The 13,764-nt window shown below is 38.6% G+C and overlaps 2 protein-coding genes across 3 annotated transcripts in view; one reads left to right on the top strand and one right to left on the bottom strand.

The window, feature by feature from the left end:
• The window catches only part of LOC126008972 (MOB-like protein phocein), a 43,386-nt gene extending 36,403 nt beyond the window's left edge, over window positions 1–6,983 (top strand). For both annotated transcript variants that reach the window (XM_049773301.1, XM_049773299.1), the window contains 5 exons: window positions 683–725; window positions 912–998; window positions 3,006–3,085; window positions 6,333–6,444; window positions 6,576–6,983. In XM_049773301.1, the coding sequence (XP_049629258.1) occupies window positions 683–725; window positions 912–998; window positions 3,006–3,085; window positions 6,333–6,444; window positions 6,576–6,707 (454 nt within the window). In that variant the 3' untranslated portion in view covers window positions 6,708–6,983. The remainder of the gene's footprint in view (window positions 1–682; window positions 726–911; window positions 999–3,005; window positions 3,086–6,332; window positions 6,445–6,575) is intronic.
• Window positions 1–13,764, bottom strand: part of SF3B1 (splicing factor 3b subunit 1) — a 350,612-nt gene that overhangs the window by 121,712 nt on the left and 215,136 nt on the right. The window lies entirely within an intron of this gene.

The raw sequence follows: 13,764 nt of genomic DNA, 5'->3' as shown, positions 1-13,764 counted from the left end.
ATCCTTTTATATTTATGTATATACCAACATTTTAGTACTCTTAGATTTCTAATCACTTAAGGTGTTTCACAAATTTCTTACATTTCTTACATATATAGTTTCAGTAACCATCTTTGTGAATGTATATTAATATCAATATCAATATAGTTCTAATTATTTTAGAATAGATTCATAGGAGAATTAAAAAAATAATAAAGACTTGGGTAGGGAAAAATAATAAAGACTCTTCCTGGGGGTGTTTTTAAGTTACCTCAAATTCTTTTCAGAAAAATTGTGCCAATTTCCAGAATGTAAGATTTATTAACTCACTGAATACTGGGGCCAAAGCGGTGGCGCAAGCAGTAAGGAGTCTGCCTTGCATGCACTAACCTAGACAGACCACAGTTCGATCACCAAGGATCCCATATGGTCCTCCAAGCCAGGAATGATTTCTGAGCTCATAGCTAGGAGTAACCCCTGAGCATTACTGGGTGTGGCCACTGAATTCTTACAGTGAATGTTAGAATTTTAGATTTTGATTTTGTATTTTAATCTGTAGGTCTTGGGAAGAAATATTCATGTCAGTTTAGGTAGTATTAATAGAGGCATTCTATTAGCTGGTGGGAACCTTCTTTTACAGTAAATGTTACAAAAACAACTGGAGAATAGATAAGATTTTTCATTTATGTATTTACATTTTTAGGCAGTTCTGTCTGGAGCTAAATGGACTTGCAGTCAAACTTCAGGTAATATTTTCTATATGTTAAAGCTTATATTTACAGTTCTGATTTTTTTTTTGTTTAATTAAATGTGGCTACAAACGTATACAAAATTTCTAATTCTTTTCGGCTAGAGTTTTACATGGAACTGTATTAACCAAAATGTCAATTTTTTTATTGTCATTTTACATAAGAATTTAACTTTTTTAATAGAGTGAATGCCATCCTGATACTTGCACTCAGATGACAGCAACTGAACAATGGATTTTTCTTTGTGCAGCTCATAAAACTCCAAAAGAGGTGAGGATGTACAAAATAAATTTTGTTAAAATCATAGCTCATAGTAGACAGATTTTAGAGTTTTTAGCATACTATTTATTTTGTCCTTTGATTTAGAGTTCCTCATTGTAAGGCTATTGCCACAGTACCTAGAATTCTTTTTTTGTTTTGTTTTGTTTTGGGTTACATCCGGTGGCGCTCAGGGGTTACTCTTGGTTCTGAAATACATAAAAAAAATAGTTAAGAGTGGACAGTGGTAGGGCATTTTGCCTTGCACGCAGCTGACCTAAGACGGACTGCAGCTCAATCCCCAGCGTAATCCTAATGTCACCGGGTGTGGCCCAAAAACCAAAAAAAGGAAAAATTTAGAGAAATGTTTCTGTTTATTTTTTGTTTTTGGTTTTGGTTTTTTTTTTTTGTGTGTGTGTGGGGGGGCACACCTGGTGATGTTCAGGGTTTACTCTTGGCCGTGCACTCAGAAATTGCTTTTGACTTGAAGAACCATATGGGATGCTGGGGGATCGAACTGTGGTCCGTCCTAAACTAACGTGTGCAACACAGACACCTTACACCCTGCGCCACCGCGCCGGCCCCCTTTTAGGTTTTTTTTGTTTTGGTTTCTGGGTCATACCTGGTGGTGCCCAGGGGTTACTCCTGGCTCTGCACTCAGAAATTGCTCCTGGCAGGCTTGGGGGACCATATGGGATGCCAGGAATCGAACCCAGGTTTGTCCTGGGTTGGCTGCATGAAAGGCAAATGCCCTACTACTGTGCTATCTCTCCAACCCCTCCTACTTAGACTTTTTGCTTATGTTTTGGTGATACTCAGGATTTACTCCTGGCCATGCACTTACTGCTATTGTGTGTGCTTGGGGGACCATATGGGATTCCAGGGATTGAACCCAGGTCAGGTGCATGCAAAGCAAGTACTGCCCATTGTTCTCTCTTCTACCCTCAGTCCTTGAACTTTTTTTTTTTTTTAATTTTTGGTTTTTGGACCACACCCGGTGGCGCTCAGCGGTTATTCCTGGCTCTCTGCTCAAAATTTGCTCCTGGCAGGCACAGGGGACCATATGGGATGCCAGGATTCGAACCACCATTGGTCTTGCGTTGGCCACTTGCAAGGCAAACGCCCTACCGCGGTGCTATCTCTCTGGTCCCCCCCTTTTTGGAGGGGTTTGGACCCACACCCGGCGGCACTCGGATTTCTGGCTCTACACGCAGAAATCACTTCTGGCAGGCTCTGTGACCATAGGGGAAGCTGGAGTTCGAACCTGGGTCAGCATGCACAAGGGAAATGCCCTACTGCTGTACTATTGCTTCAGCCCCCCTCAAGCTTATTTTTCCCTCTCAACCTTTTTTATTTTGTTGCTGTATCTGCTTGTTGGTTGAGAGTAGTTTGGCCACACTAGTGGTGTTTAGGGTTTATTTCTGATTCTGTGTTCAGGGTCACGCTTTGACAATACGGCAATTACAAGTAATTATTACGATACTGAGTCATACATCTGACACTGCTCAGCTGGTTATGTGGTGCTGTTGATCAAATCTGGGGCCTTAGATCTGCTTTCCTATAAGTCACTGAATGTCCGTTAGGACGCTCCCTGTTGCTGTGTGTCATTCTGAGTCTCTCATAAGGAAACACTACAGTCAGGAGTTTATATGAACACATTTTTTTCTTTTTGGTTTTTGGATCACACCTGGCAGCACTCAAGGGTTCCTCCTGGCTCTACGCTCAGAAATCGCTCCTGGCAGGCTCGGGGGTCCATATGGGATGCCAGGATTCAAACCACCGTTTTTCTGCATGCAAGGCGAACGCCTTACCTCCATGCTATCTCTCCGGCTCCATATAAACAATTTTTTATTGTTTCTAGTTTAAACCACCACAAACATATTATACTGTACATTTGTATTGTACGTTGGTGGAGGGAAGAGTGGGGATTTATATAAAAATATACTAAATATTTTAAAAAGCGCACCAAATCTGAAATGAACTCTTTGTTAATAAATTTTGTAATCCTTTTCTTTATAGTGTCCTGCTATAGATTATACTAGACACACGCTTGATGGTGCTGCATGTCTTCTGAATAGCAATAAATATTTTCCCAGCAGGTAAACAAAATTTCTTAAACAGTGTTAACTAGATTTAATTTAATAGAATATTCTGGTAGATGCATTTTATTTTATTTATTTATTTTTTTGCTTTAAACATCTTTTTCTTAGCTGTTTTCTGTTTGACTTGTTTAGAATTATTTAAGTTTTGAAATTCAAATTATGGTTCAATTAAAGGCAGTAGACTTAATGTAGAGATCACAGCTAGTTTAATAGTCTAGATGACTACTGCTATTGTAAGGCTTTTCTTCTCAATTATTTGGGAGTATTTGGTGGATTGTTTTCCTTAAATCTCTGAGATTTCTATCTTGCCTGGAGCCTAGAGTTGGTCTTATGTCAGGAAACTTCAGGGGTAGGATATCTTTGTATTTAGGCCAAGGTTTTTCCTTTCCATGCCTCTCATATTTTGGTGGGCCTATGCAAACAACAATTGCCACTCTAACACCGTTTTTACTGTTTTTAGCTTTTTTAGCTTTTCTTAGATAACACATAAAGAACAGACTTTTCTTTTTTTTTCTTTTTTTTAATTTTGAATTATGAGAACAAAAGATGCGAAGAAAGAGGACAAGGTAAAGTTACAGTGGAAGGACAATCACCCATAACATAATTCTCAGAAGAAGTCCCCTTGCTGATATCTTAACTTTGAACTTTCAGCCAAAGAACGTTAAGATAAATAAAACAGAATCCATGTACAATTACTTTGTCCCTCAAGTCCCCAGATTGTAACACATTATAATATTTCTTAACAGCACACAAGGCAATCTAAAGCCATAAAACTTACGTAACTCGTTAAACATTAGAGACATAGTATTTTTTACATTTCCATGTACATTAATATTAGCTTAAGTTAACCTCAAATTTTAAGTGGGTTTTTTTAAGGATTAGAGTCAAAGGAGCACAGTAAAAATGGTGTTAGAGTGGCAATTGTTGTTTGCATAGGCCCACCAAAATATGAGAGGCATGGAAAGGAATAACCTTGGCCTAAATACAAAGAGATCCTACCCCTGAAGTTTCCTGACATAAGACCAACTCTAGGCTCCAGGCAAGTTAGATTGTCCAATCCAAGACATTGTCCGTAGTGCCAACACACTTTTCACACAGTCTCTGTTGTTGGTATCATGTTTCTGTATTAAAGATCCAGGAATCTGCATATCTTACATTGAAGTCATGATGTGGAGCGTCTTCTCGTTTCACCTCACCATTAAAGGGCAATACAGGAAGCCCTGTCCTGTAAGCAGGTCGTTGTTGTTAAGTCTTCTCAGTGTTAAGGGAAGTCTCTTTTGAGCAGGTCGATGTCTGAGCAGTGGTAGGGTCTTCCGTGGTAGAGGATTGCTTTCAGGTGATGTTATAGACAAACCTCACAATTAAGGGGCAATACAGCAAGCCCTGTCCAGTAAGCAGGTCATTGTTCTTGTTAAGTCTTCTCAGTGTTAAGGGAAGTCTCTTTTGAGTAGATCCGATGTCAGAACAGCTGTAGGGTCTTCCCTGGTAGAGGAATGCCTCCAGGTGATGTTATATACAACCTTGAACGTTTTGTAGATGTCTTCTCTAGATCAGGGGTGAATGGAGAATGCCCATTCTTCTGAGGCCTGTGCCAGGTCTTTATGTCAATAAGAACAGGCTTTTCTAAATTGAACTGCTTTATTTTATTTTATTTATTTATTTTGGGTTTTGATCACAGCCTGTTGTGCTCAGGGCTTCCCCCAAACTCTGTGCTTAGGGATCACTTATGGTAAGTTTCAGGGAACTAAATGGTGTTTTGAGATTGAACCCAGGTTGTTTGTGTGCAAAGTATGCAACCTACACATTACACTATTCCTCCAACCCTCTTTTTTGGGGGTGGAGGGTGGGGGTTGGGTCACACCTGGCAGCGCTCAGGGGTTACTTCTGGCTCTATGCTCAGAAATCGCTCCTGGAGGCTCGGGGGACCATATGGGACTCCAGGATTCGAACCACTGTCCTTTTGCACGCAAGGCAAACGGGCAAACACCCTATCTCCGTGCTATCTCTCCACCCCCTCCTCCAACCCTCTTAATTGAACTGTTTATATGGAATCCTTATTCTTGCCTATACAGAGTTTTGTGGGGGCTTGGGGTAATGCCTGCTGGTGCTTGGAGGCTACTATAGGCTCTGCTAAGGGACCAGTCAGTGCCATATAGAGATCAAACATGGGATCAAACCAGCTGTATGCAACAAGGCCAGCAGGCCTTAACTTGTCCATAAATTTGAACATCTGAATTGAGGCCCATTTATTCAATAATAAATTATTAATGTGGTTGGTAGCTAACTTCCTATTCTACTAAGATATATGTTACTGGATAGAGTTGTAAATTTTCTTCACCAGATATTATTAATTTCAGAGAGTTCACATAAAACACATGAAAAAATTAATGAATTTTGCCTTGTCCCTAGACATTTTTGTATTTATATATAGTTTTTTTAAAAAAAGATAACAGAACTAGGTACTTTTTGTTTTAAAAATCAGGTTCTGTATAATAAAATAATAATGTTTTTCATATATTTATTTGTTTGTAATGCATATAGTATTAATGTCACAAATGCATGTTTTAATAAGTTTTGCTATGTCAGGAATTTATCTCTTTTTTTTTCTTTTTTTTTTGGTTTTTGGGTCACATCCAGCAGTGCTCAGGGGTTACTACTGGCTCTGCGCTCAGAAATCACTCCTGGCAGGCTCGGGGGACCATATGAGAAGCTGGGATTAGAACCACCGTCTGTCCTGAATCAGCTGTGTGCAAGGCAAATGCCCTACCACTGTGCTATCTCTCTGGCCCAGGAATTTATCTTAATTGCTTTAACTTTCCAGACTAGGGGCAGGAGAGAGAGTATAGTGAGTAGGGTAATATCTTTGCATGCAGGCTACCCGGGACCAATCCTTGGCATCTCATATGATCCCTTGAGCACCATCAGGAATAATTTCTGAGTCTAGAACCAGGAGTAACCCCTGAGCATCATTGGCTATGGCCCAGAAACAAATAAATAAATTTCCAGACTATGATTCTGAATTTAATTTAGATGCTACAGTTAAGTAGAAAGACAACCAAAGAATAGGAGTTTTAGCTTTACCCTCACTACTCACTGGTATCAGTATTTAGGAATTAAGAAGATGAGAACATTTTGTACCTAAGTCAAATACAATTTCATGAATCTTATTTTTTCTTTGTGTTTTTATTATATTATATGACTGCTATTTCTAGAAATATCTGATTTCTGTTTTTTGTATTTTTAGGGTTAGCATAAAGGAATCATCTGTAGCAAAACTAGGTTCAGTATGCCGTAGGATTTACAGAATATTTTCACATGCTTATTTTCATCATCGGCAGATATTCGATGAGTATGAAGTAAGTATAGTCAATTATCCTGATGCATTACTATGAGAGTGATGATCACCTACATTGCTATTATATTTTTTACTTTATTTTTGTTTGTGTTGGATATTTAATTAAAATAACATTTTTTTCTTCCTCTACAGAACGAAACGTTTTTGTGTCATCGGTTTACTAAGTTCGTGATGAAATATAATCTGATGTCCAAGGATAACCTGATTGTACCAATTTTAGAAGAGGAAGTTCAGAACTCAGTTTCGGGGGAAAGTGAAGCATGAAGGGAATCATATAGAAAAATGTACTGATCACATAATTAACATGAATTATGTACTGTATATATCATCTTAGACACATCAATCATGTATTCATATTAGAGCCTTTTTTGTTTAGTATAGGTTTTTGTATGCTGTGTGTTGCCTTTTAAAATGGGAAATACTTTTTAAGTTATTCATGAGCTGTATATTCACCAGTGTGGCACTCATGGTTTTTAAATATAAGATTAGTATTATCTGTTTATAATGCCTGTTAATAAAAGAATTTACAGTTTGGTAAAATTGCTGCTAAACAATCATTGGATCACAATCCTCATCAAGTAAACCCCTCTCTAAAAAGATGAGCTTCAAGTTTTGCACAAGCCACTTAATAAATACTAATATTAGCCCCCTAAGTTTAGAAATTCAAGAAAATTCGGTAGTACTTTAGTTCAGATTTAATTGTCAACTTTTAAAAAATGAGATAGATGGTTTAAACTTTTGTTCATAACTTTTGATCTAAATACATAGTTATGTGTATATCAAAATATAAGTGCAAATAGAACATTAATAATTCTTAAATAGTCTCACTACATGCTACATAAAGTATATACTAGACCAGCCTACTTGGGAGGAATTTATCTTTTTGCAACAATGAACTTGGATATACAAGATGATGCTACAGCACTATAAGGAATTTCCCACTGGAAGGAGACCCAGTTTTCCCCTTCACATTTCTCTTACTCCCTCCCCAAACTACATGACCTGGAAGCTTTTCACCAGACTATGATTTAAAAGTGACTTGCCCTATTAAAATTTGTGTTAATTGCTTTCAGATATTACCTCATATTAACAATTCTATTACACTACAGAAAAAAATGTATTGGTATAGACGCTTATCTTCATCTTACACAGTTGTTCTAGTACTTGTAAATGACCTTTAAAATAGTGTAGCTCTTTTTATTAGTGATATTAGTCGATCTCTTTATCTAACCACCTAGGCAAGCATTTAAGTGGAATTGAAAATACTGTTTTTTCTGCCTTCTCCCCACAAGTTTGTGTTTAATTATATGCACATGTGAGGTGATTTTTTCCCCCAGTGGTTCACAGGTGTTGCTGAATGGACTTTGTTATATTCAGTGTCTTAAATTTTAACTATAGATTTTGCAATCTTACGATCTACTGAAAGCAATTTTTAACAAAACTCTGGAGCTCTTACTGCCGAACTTGTTTTGATTAGGCTGAATAAGGTTAAAAAATGTACAAGTAGTAAAGAAAATATTTAAATCCATCTCAAAAGTCTGAAGAAACATAAGGGACTTGTTCATTTAAGAAGGTTATGTTTAAGTGAAGATGAAAATATACTCATTTTAGTTCATTATTTTTTCAAATTTGAGGAAATAATTTATACTACCCCAAATTTTTAATTTTGACATTGTACAGCAAAAGTGGGGGAAATGGAGCATACTGAGAGGGTCTACATGTGTTTATGCCTTTTTGAAGCCTGCGGTGTATTTGACTTTGCACAGTGCTTTCTGAGCAACCAGTCATCACTTTAGTTCATCTCGCAATTATATTTTCAGAAATTTTATGTTTGCCGTGAAAGGAATGTTGACTTTGAAATTGTGTATTTCTATTACTATCACTAAAAGTACCATAATGGGAGTAGTAGTTTTTCCATAAGCTTGCTAAATTGAAAGACTGAACTTCTAAGTTAAGTGATTCATAGCCTTATAGCTGTTCTCTTTGATGGTGTCTCAAAAGATTTCTGGTGCTTGTGAACATTGAACCAAGACAGTAGCTGGAATTGATGATCTAGCTAGTATTTTGAAAGACATTTTGCATAATATGGCTTGGTGTTAATGGGAAAATAATAGCATTTGATTTTTTTCTTATTCATTCCTTCTTCCCTGTACTCTGTGTTTGGAATTGACCATAAAAAAACATCCCCCAAAGAAAACATCAGTTTGTATCTTGCTTTTGTGTTCATATTGGCATTGCATTTGTACTTAGTGCACCATGAATTTGACTAGCTCACTAAATTGGGTAAGACCTAAATAAAACTTTCCTTAATGCAATTTATAGAATTTGAAAACACACATTCACGAACCTAAGCAATATTTACAAATTGAGCCTGGCAAACCGTTGATTTATAAATTGGGATTCCAAGAAGAGAGAAAATTGACATTACAATTCTTGTGATTAGGCTCTGCTTTTTATTTTTCAATTTACTTTTTTTTAATCTACTTGAGAATTAAGGGTCTTACATAGACAAGTCACATAGCCACTCCTGGTCCAGTGAATTATTTTATCCCCCTCATTAAGTACTCCACTACTTTGTTTTATCATTTGAGGGGTTGTTGGGTCACACCTGGGAGTACTTGGGGCTGTTCCCAATTCTCCACTCGTGATTGCTTCCAGTGGGTTTCAGGATCATGCCATGCAATATCAGACCTGCCTCGCACATTGCACAGTCTGCTCACAACTCTTTGAGCTGTATCTCTGAACCAGAAGTTAAATTTTTTCTTTTCATAAACTTATTTTGGTCATATTGTTTTTTTGTTTGTTTGTTTTGGTTTTTGGGCCACACCCGGCGGTGCTCAGGGGTTACTCCTGGCTGTCTGCTCAGAAATAGCTCCTGGCAGGCACAGGGGACCATATGGGACGCCGGGATTCGAACCAACCACCTTTGGTCCTGGATCGGCTGCTTGCAAGGCAAACGCCTCTGTGCTATCTCTCCGGACCCATTTTGGTCATATTGTTAATTTTTCCCTCATATCTAGAAAAGTGGGTAACTGAATAATTTATGTTCCTGTTGCATAACAGTTCTTTGTGCACATTTTTTCCTAAGTGGTAAAATTTACCTTTCCAAAAGTTTCCCAGTTAATTTTCAATGAATATTTTTGAATATCAGGAATATATTAAAACTATTATCACAATGTTAATAAGGGCTCTGCTGTATATATAAGCATACTTATTGACTGACATCAATTTATTTTTATTTTTCCCTTAGTGTTCTTGCCTATTCTAAACGATGACTTTTTCTTTGTGGCTGCCTCTGATTTTTTGGCTCATTTCTATAATTTATATACTTATTGTTTCTTTTAGTGCCTCTTAATTTGCTAAGATTTACTTTTTTTGGGGGGGGCACACCCGGTGATGCTCAGGGGTTACTCCTGGCTATGTGCTCATAAGTTGCTCCTGGCTTGGGGGACCATATGGGACGCCAGGGGATTGAACCTCGGTCCGTCCTAGGCTAGCGCTGGCAAGGCAGACACCTTACCTCTAGCGCCACTGCACCAGCCCCAGATTTATATCCTTATTTTTTAGTTCCATCTGGCAATGCAGGGTACTAAACCTTTTAAAATTTTGACTCGTGGTCTTGGGGTACCCAAAGTGTAGGGGGGTGTAGTGGATTGAAACCAGAGGGGGCTACTACTAGATCTTTTGGGGTTTCTCCTTGGTGGAACTCATGACCATGCAGTTTAGGGAATTGTACCCTGGACTCATGCATACAAAACATGTGGCTCTAACTTTGAACTACCTATCTCCTCTTTTTTCCCACTGGTACAAGGTATTGAATCCAGGGCCCTCATGCATGCGTGGCAAATGCTGTCTGCATCCCAGACCCCTGCTAAGGATTCTTTTTTTTTTTTGGTGGGGGGCACACCTTGTACTCCTGGCTCTGCACTCAGAAATTGCTCCTGGCAGGCTCAGGGGATCATATGGGATGCCGGGTATCGAATGAATCTGGGTCCTTCATGGATCAGCCACATGCAAGGCAAAGGCCTTATTGCTGTTCTCTCTCTAGCTCCTGCTAAGGTTTCTTAATGCTTCCATGTTATTAAAATTCCTTTTTGCTTTTTGGTTTTTGAGTCACACCCAGCAGCGCTCAGGGGTTACTCCTGGCTCTATGCTCAAAAATCGCTCCTGGCAGACTTGGCATATCGGATGCTGGGATTTGAACCACCGTCTTTCTGCATGCAAGGCAAACGCTCTACCTCCATGCTATCTTTCCGGCCCAATGTTATTAAAATTTTAGTATTGATTTTTATTTCTTGAATGCAGCTAGTTGTTAACTATGCAGATTTTTATTATTATTATTATTATTATTATTATTATTATTATTATTATTATTTTATGCAGGTTAGTTGCACTGTATGTTTAGCTGTCTGAGATGGCCAAAACTAAGTTTTCTGAAAAATTATGTATTATTAGTGTAGGGTACACTATAAAATCAGAAAGCTGCCAAATGAATGTATTAGAGGATTAGATTATTCATTTGAGGTATAATGAGGCCAAAGGATAAAACTGCAGGTAGAGTGCTTGCCTTGTATGTAGCCAACCCAGTTTTGACCCTTAGCATCCCACATGGATCACTGAGTTCACCAAGAGTGGTTCCTGAGAGGAGAGCAAAAAGTAACTAACCCCTGGGTAATGCCGGGTGTGACCTCACGTCCTCAATAAATAAATAAGAGGTATAATAAGCCTTATTCTGAACATTTGGTGATGTGCTGGGATTCTATGTGTGTTGAAAACTATTGCTCAGAAGATGTATTTTTGTTTTCTGCTCTCAATGGTGTTTCCCATCACACAGAAGAACCTAATCAAAGGAGTAGAATACTGAATACAAGAGAATCCAGAGTCCGAGCGGTGGTGCAAGCGATAGGGCGTTTGCCTTGCAAGCACTGGTCTAGGACAGACCGCAGTTTGATCCCCTGGCGTCCCATAAGGTCCCTCAAGCCAGGAGCGATTTCTGAGCGCATAGTCAGGAGTAACCCCTGAGCGTCACCGGGTATGCCCCCCAAAAAACAAAACAAAAAGAATCCAGGGGTGAAGCAATAGTGAAGTAGGTAGGGTGTTTTCCTTACATCTGGCTAACCCGGGTTTTGTACCTAGCACCACAGTCTCCTGAGCTCCATTACAAGCTATCCCTGAATGTAGAGCCAAGATTAAACTGAACACCGATGAGTGGCCCAAAAGCCATAAAAACAAAAAAATAAATACCAAAGATGTTCTGAACTTGGGGACTGGAGCTCTAAGTACAAGTAGGGCACTTGCTTTGCATGTGGCTGTCCTGGGTTTAATTCCATGTGCTATCCTATACGGTCCTCCAAGCACTGCCAATCACCTGAGCATGTTGTCAAGAGAAACCCATGTGCATTGCCAGGTGTAACCCAAAAGCCAAAAAAAATTTTTTTTCTTAGTTTAGGAGAATAGTATGTCAAGTGATATGATTGAGAACTAATTATAACATCAAAGTTATTAAGTCAGTGATACTACAGCAGGCAGGGCGCGTGCCTTCACGGAGCCGACCTAGATTCAATCTCTGGCATCTCATAGGGAGGGTCTGTGGGTGAACCCAGGTTGGCTGTGCTCAAGGCAAGCACTTTACCCACTTTACTGTTCCTCTAGCTTCTCAAGGATGTTTTTTAAAGCCAGTTGTGCATTTTGAAGAGAATTAGGATTGTTTGACCTGGATAATATCTAAGCCACTGGTAAGAATTTTTGGTGAGTTAGAGTTTTTAAAACAGGGCTGTGGAGATGGCTCCCAAGTGTGAGGATACATGCTTTGCATTTGGGAGTCCCACATGTGATCCTCATCACTTGGATGTGCCCCCAAGTGTAGTGAGGAGCAACTTCTGAGCAAAGCTGGGTGTGTTCCAAACGTGAAAATAAATTTTTATTTTTCTAGAAAATGGGCTGGAGAGAGAGATGTCAAAGGGCTGATTGTATGCTGAGCATACAGAAGGCCTGGGTTTGATCTCAGGCACTCAGGGTTTCCTGAGCTTGGTCTAGAGTGCCCCTTGAGTGCTGAGTCCTCAGTAGCAGTGGTGGGTGTGTCCTCTCAAAGAAAAGAAAAAGACCCTAATATGCAGATTTTGGATTTAACAGTCTTCATACTATGTCATAGTTTTTTTTTTTATACCTATTACTGTAAATGGTCACAAACTCAGTGATTTAAATTTATTCTCTTATGGTTATTTTTAGATCAGGTACTGAGAATCAATTTTAACTAGGCTAAACTTCAGTTCTTGGTTCATTTTAGAGGACAGTGTATTGTGTGTCTCTTAGCTATGAGATACTACTGGCATTCTTTGTCTTGTGGCCACACTATTTCAATCCTAATTTATTTCACTGCTTTCTATTCTATAGTAAAATTTCTTTCTGCCTTCTATAAGGATATGCTTTATTACAACGTTGTGCCTACATGGTTATCCAAAATAATTTTTCCATCTCAATATTCTAATCATATTTGGAAGGGCCCCCTTCCTTTTATGTTATATAAAGAAAGTAATATAGTCGCAGATTCTGGGAAATAAATGTACATTTTGTTTTATTTAATTTTATTTTGGTTTTGGGGCCACAACCAGTGATGCTCAGGGGTTACTCCTGGCTATGCACTCAGAAATCGCTCCTGGCAGGCTCGGGGGGACCATATGGGATGCCAAGATTTGAATCACCGTCCTTCTGCTGCAAGGCAAATGCCCTACCTCCATGCTATTTCTCTGGCCCCATAAATGGACATTTTAGGTTACCATTATTCAACTTACCCTAGCTAATGTGAATAATCATTTACATTAATTGATCTCAAAATGCTATTTACAATATATACTCTGACAGTCATGCTTTGCTTTTCCTATATGTGATATACTTCATGCTTCGAAGCCATTCACACATGCTTTCTAGAATTCTTGGATTAAAAAAGTTGTGGTATTTGAGATGAATTTCTGCAGATTTCCATGTATTGTGTCCTTGTGATGATCCATTGATAGTTAAATTCTTGGTATGAGTTTTGGTGTATAAAACTAATGATTTTGTGGTGCTAAAACCTTATTTTCCACTTGTAAGATGGTAGAGATGGGTGAAAATGGGGTGAAAGAATGCTTTTCAAGTCTCTGTACATTAAAAAAAAAGTTCCCTGGCATCCCATATGGCCCCCCAAGCCTGCCAGCTGTAGTAACCCTTGAGCACAGCTGGATTTGAACCCCCCCCCAAAAAAAAAAAGCTAAACCTATTTGAAATCAGTACATAGCAAATAAGGCTTTAACTGCAGTAATTCTAGGAGGGGGAAAAAACTTGA

Source organism: Suncus etruscus, chromosome 5 (assembly GCF_024139225.1).
Source record: "Suncus etruscus isolate mSunEtr1 chromosome 5, mSunEtr1.pri.cur, whole genome shotgun sequence".
Classification (NCBI taxonomy): domain Eukaryota; kingdom Metazoa; phylum Chordata; class Mammalia; order Eulipotyphla; family Soricidae; genus Suncus; species Suncus etruscus.
The sequence above is the reverse complement of the archived record's forward strand: the minus strand, read 5'-3'. Positions and strand labels throughout refer to the sequence as shown.